The sequence below is a fragment of the Saccoglossus kowalevskii genome, chromosome 17, assembly GCF_978046115.1.
Source record: "Saccoglossus kowalevskii chromosome 17, keSacKowa6.1, whole genome shotgun sequence".
Classification (NCBI taxonomy): Eukaryota; Metazoa; Hemichordata; class Enteropneusta; family Harrimaniidae; genus Saccoglossus; species Saccoglossus kowalevskii.
The window spans coordinates 19,466,574-19,484,089 of NC_140657.1; the positions used below are offsets into that span (position 1 = coordinate 19,466,574).

The window sequence follows — 17,516 nt, forward strand, 5'->3', positions numbered from 1 at the left end:
GCGAGTTTGATTTCCTACTCTTCCCTAACTGCAGTGAAATTTAGCTTTTCCTAACACGATCACGCATGGGTTCGTGGACCGGTTATGAATGGCCGGCTTTAGCAAAACTGTGCGATTCAGACAATTATCTATGATATGATGTGTGATGTGTACAAAGTTTGAATATGATTGGTTAAAGTATGACAGAGATATAACCCTGGAAATGCATTTGTTAAAACAAAAGGACTGCCAATGCATATGTATGATATACATGTAATGTGTGTGTGAAGTTTGAATGAAATCTGCCCAGGCATGTCTGAGACACAGGTGCAGACGGACACACACTTGAATGCACAGAGGTAAAATTATAAATATCTGCTTTCAGACTACATGCTTTTACAGCAGTATCAACTCTGTGATTGGTTTATTTGGTTTCCATGACAATTTTGACTACATGAGATTGTATCCACACACTTAACGAACCTTTAAGTCTCTCCATATTACTTCCTCTTTACAGTAATGACAATGTACAACTCTCATCTGACATGAATCTTCCAGATGTTCTGCCAAAGATCTTCTCAGTATCTTTTCACCACAGCCATGTCTGATACAACTGATCAACTCAAACTCACATGAAAGGGCATGTTCCTAAAGTTGCCAATCCAACAGAAAAAGATATCAACCATTATTATACTGGATTTCATCCATCCATAAAATGTTCTGCTTATAATTTTGAAGCTATGTGTACAGGAACACAAGAGAAGGTGAACCCAATGATTTGAATGCAACAAAACAATGTGCAACGGTGTAACAGAATGTAGTGTTGTATAAATGCATGTCGTAAGGTGCGAACTAAATTTATTTTGTCTATAAATAGAGCTCCTATATGCTCATACAACGGTCCGATCAAGCCATCAACAAATATACATATGTCTTGTCACAGCCGCGTCTTCTTTTATGATTTGCCAATTTCAAATCACTTGTTCAATTGTTCGAATTTTCCATATATGGATTTGATCACTTGGAAAAACAGTTACCGTACTTGACCGCGTTAGCGCCCAGGGGCCTCAACTCAGAAAATCACGATTTTTTAGGGGTGGGTGCTTACCCGAGCACCCCCCTTGAAAAAGAGTGCAAATGAAAATTTGTATTCATCAAGTGACAAATTACGTCTTTGAGGGAAAATCAAATTACTAAATTAGTCGCGTCGTCATTGATTTTCACAATGAAGAAACAGAATTGATCACAAAAAATACGCACATTTTATTACAATATTAATTACGTACCACCATAATTTACGGAATTAAAAACATTTGAAAATTGTCATATTATTTCCACTGACGAAGTTGTTGGATCGTACGAAAACTCTCGATGAAAATCACTTTCCGCCATGATGCATTTGCAGATTTTACCTACAGCAGCGTCCTTTGACCTAATGGGTCAAGTTGATTATTAACTAATCAGAATGCTGTATTTGACTGACGCAATTCTTCGGAAATTCCCGAAGACTTTCCGGTAACGCAATGCGGAAGTGAATTATAGATGTCGAAGTACGATCTGTTCGAATTGATTTCAGCGAATAAACGACATGGTTTTTCCAAACAATTAGTAACTAGCCATTTTTGAGAGGTAAACTGAATATGGCATGAAATATTTATCGCATTTTACTTGTATTAACAGGTCATTGTCGAAGCGTAGTTTACGCACGGTTACCGTGTTCTACGCATTCACAACATGTTCACAGCAATCGATGTCCACGCTGCACTGTATCATATAAAAACGATTACCAAGATTCGTTACACAAGACCAAGTTTTAAATTAGTTGCATTTTGAAGGGGTGGGCGCTTTGCCGAATGTGACCCAAAGTATAAAAATTGCCCAAAAGTGGGGGGTGGGCGCTTGCCCGGGCATGGGCGCTAACGCGGTCGAGTACGGTAATACAGATTTTACAGTAGTACATCAACGATGGAGTGCAATAAGCATTCCGAAATCTGGTCATTATCATTCCTTTTACACACTTGGAGCCGCAGTTGCATGTTTAATCATCATTAATTTGTAACAATTTTCAAGCACCACAGTGTCACACACTGTTTCAGGGTTCTCCACGGTTTGAAAATTAAACAGGGCGCACCAATGTGAAGTGGGCATGGCACATTTGTAACGTGCATCATTGGCAAGAATGTTGAAAAATGGAAACCAAAAAATCTATTAATCTACATATTATTACATATGCATAATATATATTTATTATTACAAAATGAATGAGAACTTTGAAGAGTATTAAGCACGTACAATCAGCAAATTTTAGCTGCACGATTCATCACACGGTGACAACACTTGTTTACCAGTAATGATCGCGTCCAGAAAAAGACGTAACAAGTTTGTTAATTTATTTTCCCAAATAGATACATACATGCTTTATTTAATTTTTAGCCAAAATTTATATTAAAAATTATGATTTATATTTATTTGGACGAAGCAAAATAAAATGTATGATGTCGCACAAACGTTCGTAATTGGTTCATTAAAAAAACTTGCATGAATGGCACCAAAAAGCAAGATGATCAAACGAAATCAAATGTACACAATAGAAAATGTTTGATCTGCAGTTAACAGTTACTATCAAAAATAATAGAATTAGGTATAAAAAACAAAATACATACTTAAAAGAATAATTTTCATTCGAATCGAAAGTTTGTTGATGTCTGCTTCGTTGAAAACAGCTATGACCCGGAAACAGTTCATTTTACTGTGTGCACTCTGATACTATGTAACGATGCTTTTGATTGGCTAAAGCCATGCATTGACGCGAAAAACAACCAATCAGAATATCAGAACACAAGTAAATCTATTTCCTCCACTTATGATGCGAGTTGAAAGCATGGCCGTTTTACCGGGGTTTTTAAATCGCGATTTAAAAACAAGCAGCCTGTCGGCTGAGATAGCTCCGCTGTTAGCAATGCACATGGCAATTAAAGAACAGAAGATATCATTAGAAAATGAACAAATCTGAGAGAGGACCACATGTAGTACCTATATGTATAATATATCAAAGCAATTGGACTTGCGGTTTTCAACAAGAAGTCGAAAATATCACTTTTTACCAAAAATTACAAAAATATTCACCAAAATTAGAGAATTGAAGATATCATCACCAAATGAACAAATCTGAAAGAGGTCGACATGTAGTACCTATATATGTAATATCAAAGCAATTGGACTTTTGGTTTTTAACAAGAAGTCGAAAATATCACTTTTTACCAAAAATGACAAAATATTCACCAAAATTAAAGAATCGAAGATATCATCACGAAATGAACAAATCTGAGAAAGGTCTACATGTAGTATCTATAAATGTAATATCAAAGCAATTGAACTATTGGTTTTTAACAAGAAGTCAAAAATATCACTTTTTACCAAAAATTACAAAAATATTCACCAAAATTAGAGAATTGAAGACATCATCACAAAATGAACAAATCTGAGAGAGGTCCACATGTAGTACCTATATATGTAATATCAAAGCAATCGGACTTGCGGTTTTCAACAAGAAGTCGAAAATATCACTTTTTACCAAAAATGACAAAAATATTCACCAAAATTAGAGAATTAAAGATATCATTACAAAATGAACAAATCTGAGAGAGGTCCACATGTAGTACCTATATATCTAATATCAAAGCAATTGGACTTGCGGTTTTTAACAAGAAGTTGAAAATATCACTTTTTACCAAAAATGACAAAAATATTCACCAAAATTAGAGAATTGAAGACATCATCACAAAATGAACAAATCTGAGAGAGGTCCACATGTAGTACCTATATATGTAATATCAAAGCAATCGGACTTGCGGTTTTTAACAAGAATCGAAAATATCACTTTTTATCAAAAATTACAAAAATATTTACCAAAATTAGAGAATTGAAGATATCATCACGAAATGAACAAATCTGAGAGAGGTCCACATGTAGTACCTATATATGTAGTATCAAAGCAATTGGACTTGCGGTTTTTAACAAGAAGTCAAAAATATCACTTTTTACCAAAAATGACAAAAATATTCACCAAAATTAGAGAATTAAAGATATCATTACAAAATGAACAAATCTGAGAGAGGTCCACATGTAGTACCTATAAATGTAATATCAAAGCAATTGCACTTGCGGTTTTTAACAAGAAGTCGAAAATATCACTTTTTACCAAAAATGACAAAAATATTCACCAAAATTAGAAAATTGAAGATATCAACATGAAATGAACAAACCTAAGAGAGGTCTACCCAAGGTACATATACACCAAGTATCAAAGCATTCAGGCTTATAGTTTTCAAGAAGAAGTCGAAAAAGTAAAACATTGACACGGACGACGAACGACGGAGCCGACGGACAATCACTCATATGATAAGCTCCGCTTGACAAAGTCGACAGCGGAGCTAAAAATTCAACTTTAAATAGTAACATTTAAATATAAACATTTACATGTTCAAGCAAGCATTCGTGTGGACTTCTTGGTTATCAGCAATGTCTGTGATGGTACGTCGGCTGCGCTGGTCGTTTACCGATCATGCAAGTGCATAGCTGCCTTTGTTCCACTCAGCGGTGACGATGTTGTCACCACAAGTCACGGTGTGAGCTTGGTTTTAACCATAGACCTTTTGTTTTAACATATGGTTTACCGATAACGATTTTATATATTTGACGTCACCCTGGCAGTAAAAATCTGGGTACGGTAATGCACTTTTCTAGGCCACATGTTCATTTTTAATCGTGTTGAAAACACTTTTTGTTCGGTGGTGTTATCACCTCATGGTGACCTGCTACGACAACAAGCCGGAATTTTCACAGTTGCACTTTAAAACAATGAACCAGTTACCCTGAGCACGATGAATCATTTTGAAGACAATGAGTGTTGGCCTGTTTTGTAAAGAATTCTTTGTCTGGGACCATACAGGGCGCACAGGAAATATAACTGGGCGCTGACAATTTAAACAGGGCGCCAATTTCAAATAACAGGGCGCGGCGCCCTGTTAAAACCCCTCGTGGAGAACACTGAGTTTCATGTCTGATACATGAGTCCCAAGATATTGAACACATATTGATGGATTGATTTGCCAAGTTTCATGGATTTTTGTTATGCAAGTGTACATTTGAAACAATATACATCTGAGATCACAGTGAAATTAATTAAACAGCTCAAGTTTCAAGTTATGAAAATACCTCATATGCTCTGAAAATTCCTTGCCAGTCACAACCGGTATTGGTGCATTGTACTTTCAATCCACTCAGTTCTCGCTTGATTGCATTGTCAGGGAAAACCTGTGGAAAAAATCATAATATTACAGATTATTCAATCTCAGAAAAATGTACAATTTGACAGACACGCAACCCCACCCAACCCCAACACACACACACACTTGCACACACAGGACATTTTTATACATTTCTTTCATATTTACCAATTTGTTAATTTTTTTTACTTAATTGTCCAATGTTCACATCATTTATTTTATTCGTACATGTATTAATTATTTTACAATTATTTTACCATTTTTCTCAAAAACCTGACTGACATGTATCCTAACATGTATAATCTATGTACCAAATTTGAATGAAAACTGACAAAGCATGTCCAAAATACAACATTTTTAAAAAACAAGATGGCTGCCAGTCCGCCATTTTAAATCGAATCGCTAAACCACTGCATGTGTAATGTCCCACGTAAAGTACTAGACACATGCAAAGAATGAACGGAATCGCTCCAAAAGATTCTGAAATACGACTCCAGATGGACGCACAGACCGACGCACAGAGTCCGAAAACGGGGACTAAAAATAAAGTCTGGAAAGACAAAAGTGACAGAACGCCTGGCACAAAAAACATAAAAAAAACACATTTCACATACATTTATATTCATCTGCGATAACGAGAAATACATATATACTGTATGTGAATATATGTCATCTATTTGTATGCAAAATTTGTGAATGCAAATCTATCGCATTAATTATAAAAACTGTGTTGATTCTGTACATGAAGGATTTTTAAGCTTGAATTAGACTTGCATACAGTTTCTTGTTTATTTTTTGGCATTTTTTCAATAAAACAAGCAGCCTCTCGGCTGAGATAGCTCCGCTGTTAGCAATGCACATTTCAATTAAAGAACAGAAGATATCATTAGAAAATGAAGAATATGCATAGTATCAATGCTATGGGACTTGCTGTTTTCAACAAGAATTCAAAAATATCACTTTTTACCAAAAATGACAAAAATATTCACCAAAATTAGAGAATTAAAAATATCATTACAAAATGAACAGATCTTAAAGACGTCCACATGTAGTACCTATATATGTAATATCAAAGCAATTGGACTTGCGGTTTTGAATCTGATCTGAAAAATAAAATTGTTTGCATCAAGGTCCCGTAATGTCTAATGTATATACCAAGTTTGAACAAAATCTATTAGTAAACGAGGTATGTATGACCTAGAAAAAGTGCCATATGCGAGTACCAAGTTGTGAGTTGCAAGTAGCAAAATATGCCATATCTAGTGGTAAAAACGGCATATGCTAATGGTAAAATGTATCATTTGCTAGTAGCAAAAAAGCCCTATGCGAGGGGTAATACAAAGGCCAGGAAAACTGGTGTATGCGAGGGGTGGAGTCATTTGCCAGTTTGCTCAACGGCTGGATTCGTTTGCTTATAATATAATAACGTACGTTCAAATGTGTTTTATCACAGTAAAATCAAATATTTACCATGGTTATGAAATGATGTGTACATGGTTGGTTAAGATTGGCATGATGCTGTTGAGGCTTTTACTTTAGCGGTGATTCATATATAACAATAATGGTAGCAAATAGGTGTCAACGCGATCTAGCCTAGGTGTCAACCGGCGCACGCCACCCGGTACACAACATTACAGTCGACCAGTGTACGCGGATTACATTGCGAAGGTCACAAATAAAAGCTTTAACTACTATTTCCAGTGCTTTTTATTTATTATTCATTTAAGTGCTTATATCAAAAAGTTCGTTCAGTCGTTTGCATAGAATCGATGTTTGCTCTTCACACACTGCACATGAAACGTGACAGCACAATAATTTAATAAATGGCCATGACCAGCCAGCACACTCCACATAACATGTGAAAATTGTTTTTTCTTTCGGTAAAATTAGTATGAACCCGTGGTCTGCAATTAAAGAATCATAGAATTATAATTGTAGTTAGTGAAAACGGGTGGTCACAGAATTCTTGTGTCACGCGCCGCCGGTTAAATGAAGACAATGGCAGGTTTCAAAAGTAGTCACACAGGTGTTAAATTTGCAACAACCCAAGTCGTAACTAGCACAAAATTCCATAATAATACATCGACACGAATTGATAGTATACGTAAAGAAATAAAGTGCATGTTGAGTGATAAGTCCGCATGTTTACGAGACGTCCCTCATTGTCGTGCTTTAGACAGTAATTCTTGTAAAATATGTATGTTTTATATATAGATAGATAGATAGAATTTTTTATTTGGAACGTACCAATGAAAACTTGAGTAAAGTCCAAAAATAACAATAACAAAACAAAACATTCAGAACAACAAAAACTTTCAGTATTAATACATATCAAGAATATAGAAAATAATTTTGCAAAAATGCTAAGAATGAAAAAATCATTACTTGAAACAATAATAGGAAATAATTCATCCATGCTAAAATCTTCCAGCTTTGGAGCATAGATGTATAAAGCTGCAAGGAATCTAGATCTTTGTTCTTTGATTTGACAATTATTACAATATAAAATGTAATGTTTCTCATCCCCTACTTCATTGCATTCATGGAGATTACATAGCCTGTTTTCCTTCAAAATGCCTTTATGTCTACCGGATTCAATGTGAAGAAAATGTGCAGAAGTTCTAAATTTAGTATAAGCTATTCTATGATTTTTATTTTTAATTTTTTCCAAATAATGTTCAAATTCAAAATTTTCTTTAGCACACCTGTAAAAGTCAAGCTTACAATTGTTCAACAAATTGTTTTTCCACTTCATACGGTACAAACATTTGAGCTTCTCTTTAAAAATATCACAAAAATTGTCCTGATGTGGGTCTGAATTAGTTAGATCTGTTATGACTAGTAATTTTTGTATAAAGTTAAGCCATGGGTCATGCACAAAAGTTTTGGATTCTTCATAGGCTGCATCAATGATAGAATTGTTTGTTTTTTTACATACTAGTCTTTGATAATATTTCATAACTGAAACACAGATATCCAATATAGATGGATATTGACCTAATTCACCTCTACATGGGTCATTAGATGCCTTCCTGTGCACACCCAGAACTCTTTTACAGAATTTAATATGAAGTTTTTCTGGAATTAATTTATCTGAGAAAAGTTTTGTTTCAAAATTGCAATTGTCGACTGTACATTTATTTTTACCAGACCCCTTGTAGATGTTCAGCATAACCCCTCCCCACACATCAGCCCCATATAAAGCTGTGGGTTTGATAATAGAGTTAAATAGTTTTTTAGCCAGACTAACAGAATAACATTCCTCACTGATCCAAAGCATTTTGTACATCTTGAACAGTGCTTTCTGTGCTTTGTCTTGTAGCCTAGACCATAGACCCTCTAACAGAGGGATAGGAAACTGCGGTAAAGATCAAAGTCATTGCGTGTTGAAGATGTACGATGTAACTTGGCAACGATTATAGGATTTAACAGCTACCTGCTGTGAAACATCCGGGTGACGTCACACCGTAAACAAACGCGCCACCACTACACTTTTGTTTTCGTTTCATGCTACAGATGTAATCCTTGTCACGCTACTGCTATATTTTTGATTTTTCACAATTATTTTAAAGTTTCACAGTTTTTGAAGATTACACGAGTATTTCAGGTACGTATATACACCATTATTGATCTGTTTTTAACGTTGCACTTGTTAATTTTCTAAAATTGTCAACTTGCTTGTCGTGTCGCTGTGACGAGTATGTGAACTGTTTGCTGGTGTTTCGCTAAGTTTCAGCATGTGACCTGTTTTCTCACAATTGTTTTCATTCGAATTTATTAAAATTACAATATGTCATAACTGAACATGTTTGCTAAAAAGTGGTCACTTTTATTGGAAGTAGCAGTCTTTCTTTACGGAAAATACGTTCAACAAATTACGTTCTCGTGTACCGGACACAGTTCAGTTTGACTCGGGGATTTGGCCGTCACATTTGGTGACCCGTTTCTGATTACTACGTCGTTGATATGTCATTAAAATGTAAAAGATAGTTTGTATTGAGAGAAGTATCCAAATAATGCGGTAGATTGGGAGGTAAATTCATCGTATTTTGGTCCTGCCCAATGAATTGCTACCCACGAGGTTTGTGTTTATTCGTGTCGCCATATTTGTTTATGAACAGTTCACTCGTCTGCCAGTTCAAGTGTGTGACCCGTTTTCTCGCAAACTTGTTTTTTGAATTTATTATAATTACAATATGTTGTAATTGAACGTGTTTACTACAAAATGATCACTTTATTTGCAAGTAGCTGTTTTTCTGTACGGAAAATACGTTCACGAAATTCTTATGTACTGGACGCAGATCATACAGAGGGTCTATGCATAGACTCATTGTTTATGTTGTTTCAGCGCGATAGTTGGTGCTGGACCCCTCTCATTTGGCGACCCGTTTCTGATCACTACGTCGTTGATATGTCATTAAAATGTAAAAGATAGATTGTATTGAGAGAAGTATCCAAATAATGCGGTAGATTGGGAGGTAAATTCATTGTATTTTGGCCTTGTCCGATGAAATGCAACACACGACGTTTGTGTTTATTCGTGTCGCCATATTGTTTATGAACAGTTCACTCGTCTGCCAGTTCAAGTGTGTGACCCGTTTTCTTGCAAACTTGTGTTTTGAATTTATTATAATCACAATATTTTGTAATTGAACATGTTTACTACAAAATGACCAGCTTATTTTCGAGTAGCAGCGTGTCTCCGTGGAGAAATGCGGGGTTTTGTTTTTTTTTGGGGGGGGTGCATGACTGAAACAAAAATCAAAATACTACCTAGACGCATGCGGATTGATGAGAGTCCGTCATAATGTTTATGTCTGTTTCAGGACTCGAAATTAATTTTTTTTATTTTGGTAGCCCATGTGGCCTACCAATTTGTGAAGTTGGTAGTCACAAATTAGTGACTGCTAGTCAGTTATTTTATAAAATAAACATTCTTCAAAAAAATCAACTTCAACTATCTATCTCGCCTGTTTTCATGTAATTCAGTGTATAATTCGTAGCAATATTTTGCAAAATTATAATCTTTTTATCCATTAATGCAACTAATACTGAATTTTGCAATTTTCCATTGCTTCAGAAGTCATAATTTTACATAAAAATCAAATAGATTGTACATTTTTGCAAGTTCTAGTAGCCATTGTGGGCTAACAACTTTGACATTTGGTAGTGCCCCTCATGAAAACTGGTAGTCTTTCAGTGCAGGGCTGCTGCTAATTTTGAGCCCTGTGTTTACGTATTATTTTATACTAATTTTTGTACAAGTTGCTCGTTTGCACACTTTTTTATTCATGTTTCTTTTCCTTTGTATGTTAAATTAAACTCTAAGGCTTTCATTAAGTATCTCCCAATTGTGCTGTCTTCTCTTTGAATAGTATTATGCAGAAATAATTCCAATATTTTATTTGTCATCAAAGTTCATGTCAGTCTCTACAAAAATGTCACTATACCCATACTGTCTCCATTCTCCATCAAGATTCATGTTAAATATCTTATTTAATTTTTTTAAAACGAAACTACTACTGGTAGTAATTTTTTCTTAGTTTTTCAATTTTTACCAATATTAACAAAATCCAATGTTCATTTACTTTTTTTTTTTTTAGGTAACCATGCCATACAAGAAGGGCATTGGAATTCGAATTAAGAATTTTGAAAGGAAGAAACAAAGATCAGCACATTTAAAAAAACAAAACTCTTTAGTTAATGATATCCTTGAGGAATTTGCAGAAATTGCAGTTGGTTATGATGATTTCCGTAATGAAACAACAGTTTCTAAAGACACTACATTTGACACAACAGCTCCTAAGGATACCATTTTGGACACAACAGCCCCTCAGGACACCATATTGGACACAACAGCCCCTCAGGACACCATATTGGACACAACAGCCCCTCAGGACACCATATTGGACACAACAGCCCCTCAGGACACCATATTGGACACAACAGCTCCTAAGGACACCATATTGGACACAACAGCCCCTCAGGACACCATATTGGACACAACAGCCCCTCAGGACACCATATTGGACACAACAGCCCCTCAGGACACCATATTGGACACAACAGCTCCCAAGGACACCATATTGGACACAACAGCCCCTCAGGACACCATATTGGACACAACAGCTCCTAAGGACACCATATTGGACACAACAGCCCCTCAGGACACCATATTGGACACAACAGCCCCTCAGGACACCATATTGGACACAACAGCCCCTCAGGACACCATATTGGACACAACAGCTCCTAAGGACACCATATTGGACACAACAGCCCCTCAGGACACCATATTGGACACAACAGCTCCTAAGGACACCATATTGGACACAACAGCCCCTCAGGACACCATATTGGACACAACAGCTCCTAAGGACACCATATTGGACACAACAGCTCCTAAGGACACCACATTGGACACAACAGCTCCTAAGGACACTACATTTTGTGATGACTCAGTGCTTACTGATAACACAATTCCTGACTATACAACTAGTAATGATGGCATTCTTATGGAATTTGCAGAGGTTGCATGTAATGTTCAAGACATAGACAGCACAATTTCTATCACAGAATCACCACAGGTACAGACCTACATTTCTGACGACATCAGTAACAACATATTATATCCCAGTGATGTGTCTCTACATGTACCTACTTTGCCTGTTATGCATTCTGTGCCCACATATACAATGCCATATTTTCTCATAAGACAAGGACTGGCTAGATGTAGTCTACCAAGTGGTTGGGTATACCATGCTGATGATGATTCTATACAGTTCCTATGTCTTTTAAAGAACTCTGCAAAGCAGCCTGAAATTACAAAGACCGTAACCATTCACAGAGATCTGCACTGGTGTGTTATAATACATGGTGAGAACTGTGAACAGAAAAGTCTGTTTTCTTGTGTGCCTCAAATCATGACATCATTAACAACAGTATTGAAACTAATCAACTTGGTACATTCTGCTAGTATGTGCATTGCCAATCCTGATAACAAATTTCATGGTTTAGCAGTTGCAAGGAGTGGAATTTTCAGGAGTTATGGAAGAGATGGCTATATTGTGGGACGACAACAGCAAGTAACGCTAAAGAGCAAGAATGGAACTATATATCACTCCACAGTTAGATCAGCGCATTGTGACATATTATTAGAAGGTGACATTGAAAGGTGTAGTGCCTGCTGTAAATTCAGGAAGACTTTGTATGCCATCCACAACAATGACAGTATAAAGAACAAATCACATCAAAACAATAAAACTGAGCATTTTAGCAAGGTACCAATGTCCCATCTGAGTCACAATGAGCTGTATGAAAGAACAAAAAATATTATTCAGGCCAAAAGAAGAGTAGAGATGAGAGAAGTTAGATTGCAGCAGAAACTACAGGCTAGCATCAAAGAAAATGGTATTGAAATAGACCATGAATCTGCCGATAGTTTCAAAGAAATGGCCAAGTCATATGATGATACTGTCAAGAAGGAATTTGGTGAAGGAACATTCCAAAGATTGTTTTGGGAACAACAAATAAAAGCACTCAGCAGTCCCGACCCCAATGGCAGGAGATGGCACCCAATGTTCATAAAATGGTGTCTTAACCTAAAACTGCGTTCTTCTGCTGCTTTTCGCACACTGAAAGATTCTGGTGTCATACAACTACCTAGTGAGCGTACATTGTGTGACTATACACATTGGACTAAAAGTGGCAATGGATTTTCAGGAGACACAATGGAGCAGCTATACAGGGAGTGCAATTTTTCTGAATTAAAAGATCATCAGAAGTATGTAGTTTTGGTTCACGATGAGTTACGAATCCACGCTGACCTTGTATTTGAAAAGAGCTCGGGACAGTTAGTTGGTTTTGTTGACATGGGGGATTTTAACAATTCCCTGGCTGCTTTTGAGAAAGACATAAATTATGATGGCTTTGTCAAACCTGATGTTGCTACGTATATGCTGGTATTTATGGTGCGTGGTATTTGTATGCATCTAAATTACCCCATTGCACATTTTGCCACCACGTCAATCTCATCGGATTTTCTATTTCCACTGGTTTGGGAAGCTGTAGATGTTTTGGAACTCTATAGTTTTAAGGTGATGGCCTCTACATCTGATGGGGCTTCCCCAAATAGAAGATTGTACAGAATACATGGTGAAGCTGGGGATGTTCTTACCTACAAGACATCAAATCCATGTGCTGATGATGACAGATTTCTGTATTTTATGTCAGATGTCCCCCACCTTATAAAGACAACTAGGAACTGCTGGGCCAATTCTGGATCACACAATAAGAAGAGGCTACTGTGGGTAAGTTAAAATATTAACATTAACCTAAGAGGCTAATAGCCAGGACAAAAGGAATTGATTAATTTTGAGCCTGAAGTTCCACATAATTGAATATTGATACTGTAATTTCCCTTTCCAAGTACTGAAATGAATTTTCACTGGGACACTTTTTTTGTAAAATCAAAACCAGTTTTCTGCAAAAAGTATTTAGCAGGGCACCCAAGTATTAAACAAGTACAAAATTTAAGTACACAAGACTAAATCTGAAAATTTAAATGCTTCGCCTCAGAGAACTTTTTATAAACTTTTTTTGTGTACCATGAACCCAAACTTCATTTGAAAATTATGTGCTTACAAATGTGGCTTCTTTATAGGTAATTCTCTTCCTAGTGTTTTTTGTATAATTGTTATTCTTCACTTTATTTTTAAAGAATGGAGAGCATATAGTGTGGAAAACCGTGGAGGACTTGTACAAGGCAGATCTAGAGAGAAGTGGTGCTTTATTTCTATGCAACAAACTAAAATATGAGCATGTCTACCTTACATCATTTTCAAGAATGAAAGTCAAGTATGCAGCATAGGTAATACCTGGATTTTGTTATCTTTAGATGCAATGTTTCTACCAAGTAGAAAATAAAATAAAATAAATTAACATAATAAGTAAATGAATTCATATACAAAAAAATACCAAACTAAATAAAGAAAGAGTATTATGATCAGAATTGATCCATGACAGGAAATTGTTGTAGTGATATCAGTTTTGTTCAATTTTGCCAGTCACCTGCATGTATGCTTTGTAATAGTGTATGCACATGTACATATGCACTTTTCCTAATTTGCTAAGTTTTTTTTTATATATACCTTAGGTTCTTAGTACAACAATGGCGAATGCTATATCAGTATTTGGAAGAAATAACCAGCAGATGGCACCGACTATAGAGTTTATTAGAAATTTTGACAAGTTCTTCGACTGTTTGAATGTCCGTAGTTTCACAGAAGCAGTAAAGAAACGAAAGCCAAATCTAAAGCCATACACCTCACCTGATGATCCAAGGTTGAAGGTAATGAAGTAGTGTCTCACCAAATACTAGTAAACATTTTTTTCCTAGTCTTATCTCAAAAAATTTGCCCCATCTCATAAATAATACCCACAGTAAAATCTTCTGTACTTTGTTGACTCTTTTACTCCCTTTGTTATATTACAATGGGGAATCTATGGTGCAGTGAGTGTTCATGAGATGGTTGTACATTTATAAAGTTTATAAATGTAAAACAGTATCATAAATAGTGTTAAAACTAAAATCTTTTTCTCAACGTTTTTACATGTAGTGGTTGAAAGAAGAATTCCTGGGATACCTGACAAAGTGGTCTGATAAGGTAGATGCAAGAGATGGACTATCTAAAAGTGAAAAAAACAGAATGAAACTCAGTGCTCAGACAATTGAAGGGATTTTCATGACAGGTACAAATTTTTGTATACAAATTTCACAATGTTTAGCCCCGCTGTCATCGTAGATGACCGAGTGGAGCTGTTGGTATGGGGGGGGGGGGGGGGGGGTTCTAGCATTGTCCCATGTTAACTTCTTTAAATTCTTCTGAAAACTACTTTGACCAATTACATTCACATTTTACCAAATGTAATTGGGATAGTCCTATATCTCGGATATTAAACTGCTCCTTTGATTACAATCCACAAACTACTAATATGGATAATATTAGATCTCTGTATCATTTAATACATTTTTTATGTTCTAATATTTTTAGTATCATCATTTTGTTTGCTAATTGTATGCAATATTCAATCCCGTTGCAGTTAACTCGTTTGTTGAAGTAACACAGTACTTATTAAACCAGCCTGGTATTGTTTGTGTCTTATCCGAAAAGTTCAATCAAGACCCACTAGAGAGGTATTTTGGCAACCATCGTCAAATGAAAGGAGGCAATGAAGCCCCGTCTGTACAGCAGTTCTGGCACACCTCAAATACACTACAGCTAAGGACATCAAACATGCTACGGGTTCATGGAAGCAATGTCAGAGGTCCTGTGGCAGATGGTACAGTAGACAATACGCCTTTGCCAAAAAGACGTCGCCGATGACTGCACATGTACATGTAGATGCATAATCCAGGATAACTTGAGTTAGAGTAGTATTACAACTCAATATTAAAGATACCCCTACTCCATAGAATTGCACATCAGATTTAAGTTGTACCACAGGGAGTTGGACAAACTTGTGTATTTTAATAAATAACTTTTCTTTTACCCCCCTATGTTACGTGCTAATGTTACGTGCAGACATGTAGACACACCCTATTATAGTAAAATATCCCAAGGGTTGAAATGCTATAATAGGGCGTGTCTACATCGCACGTTACACGCACGTGGTATAAACAAAGATCAGTGATTACTTGGAATCGAAACCAGGAGGGGGGGGGGGGGAGTTATATAACATTTTATTATTTAATAATTTATTAAAATGCACAAGTTTGTCCAACTCCCTGTGGTTATACATTATGTATAGATACATAATTACAGTAGGGGGTGACTCATAGTTTCAATCTAATTCATCTTATTCTAATATAAATGAAATCATTGTATGTTTGAAATATTATTCTAATAAAGTGTTGACCCCATACATTCTAGACTGCACCCTCTACAGAAATGAAAGGTCGGTCGCACACGTGCAGAGAGCTGGCCTGTAAGCAACAATCAATGTTGTCATTTGACTGGCCTTATATTTCATAGTTTGTGTGGAAATCTTGAACATGCGATGTACTATTGTACTGTATATATTTTTATAGATTTCTGGGAGCAGATGCAACAATACACAGACAAGGTCAAATTCCAGACATTTTTGGTTCCAAATTCTTGTGTTTTTTTAACTTATAATAATTTTTAATGAGAACACTGAATAAACATTAATACAAAGCAACTTTTCACCTGTATAGTGTAACTTTTATTACAAGTTCAAACAAAAAGAACGTGAAAAAAAACATACATTAACTGAACTGTTCTGACAGTAAAACTTCTGTAACATTGCCATATAGTTTCTACACTCCAAAATTGTTTGACTTGAGTTCTTTACGCAGCCCTTTATTTTTGTTTCGTGCTAATCCCTGTTTTGCTTTGTACTGCTGAATTAATTTTCTGGCTTCAGAGTGCCCCCTAATATTGATCTACAGTTTAAAGCTCATCAACATGAGTTTCAGCGATGAATCCTCCTCCATACCATTTGCTAGTTGGGACCAGTACTCCAACGCTAATCTGTCTGAAAGTACATCACTAACTACAGATTCATGTATATTCCCATTTGTGAGGACAAATGATTTAACATTCTTTCGAATAAAATATTCAACTCTTCTGAAAAAAATATAGGTTTGGTCATTAATCACACACAAGCCACCTCGGTTTTCTTCTTGAATCCATTCCGTCGTGTATGACAAAAATGTTTTTGTTGTTGGTCCTCTGGACTTCATAGATGCCAAACAATTCAGCATGGAAGAAGACATGTGGCCTCGTTTTTTGGACTGTCTGGCTAATGCCATGGGTATATAGCCACAAGCATATCGAAGAACATTCTCTTCAACGATGTTCATCTTCATTGCAATACAATCATTGTCCTTGTCCACTTTCACACGATTTAGTAAAATTTCTTCAAATATTGCATTAATGAGGCAAGTTTTCTGGGAATTAGTAACACTATGGTGCACCTGTGCACACAGTGCAGCTACTGCTTGCTTCAAGTCCATAGCAAGGCGCAACTGGTGATATTTTTGGTATACTGCTTCGCGTCTAGAACAGTTGAAGAGAAGAGCATCTCCAGCTATTATTGCTGGCCACAAAATATTTATTATCAAACTCATTTCCTTTGAAATAATGGAAGGGTTATCAGCTGCAATACCTTGAAGTGCCAACACTACTACATGCAAGGCCACAGCACCACTGGCACAAGCACTGGCTT

The 17,516-nt window shown here is 36.0% G+C and overlaps 2 protein-coding genes and 1 long non-coding RNA gene across 3 annotated transcripts in view; 2 read left to right on the plus strand and 1 right to left on the minus strand.

The window, feature by feature from the left end:
• LOC144361534 (TNF receptor-associated factor 2-like) overlaps window positions 1-17,516 on the minus strand; it is a 55,178-nt gene that overhangs the window by 12,722 nt on the left and 24,940 nt on the right. Inside the window, exons 3-4 of the mRNA XM_085492287.1 lie at window positions 5,197-5,295; window positions 463-627 (exon numbers count right to left, since the gene is read on the minus strand). Coding sequence (XP_085348413.1) covers window positions 463-627; window positions 5,197-5,295 — 264 coding nt within the window. The remainder of the gene's footprint in view (window positions 1-462; window positions 628-5,196; window positions 5,296-17,516) is intronic.
• Window positions 9,804-10,914, plus strand: LOC146732716 (uncharacterized). The gene is made up of 2 exons (XR_014926887.1): window positions 9,804-9,853; window positions 10,871-10,914. It is a non-coding gene; the product is annotated as an uncharacterized LOC146732716 (long non-coding RNA).
• LOC144354656 (uncharacterized) lies at window positions 14,437-15,652 on the plus strand. The gene is made up of 3 exons (XM_078010309.2): window positions 14,437-14,616; window positions 14,885-15,017; window positions 15,369-15,652. Exons 1-3 carry the CDS (start codon window positions 14,437-14,439, stop codon window positions 15,650-15,652), a joined length of 597 nt encoding a protein of 198 aa, XP_077866435.2.

Bases quoted from the DNA above. Each gene is read 5' to 3' on its own strand.
- LOC144354656 (XM_078010309.2), top strand. From the start codon at position 14,437: ATGGCGAATGCTATATCAGTATTTGGAAGAAATAACCAGCAGATGGCA. The intron at 14,617-14,884 runs GTAATGAAGTAG...TTTTACATGTAG, and splicing joins CTGATGATCCAAGGTTGAAG to TGGTTGAAAGAAGAATTCCT. The intron at 15,018-15,368 runs GTACAAATTTTT...ATCCCGTTGCAG, and splicing joins TGAAGGGATTTTCATGACAG to TTAACTCGTTTGTTGAAGTA.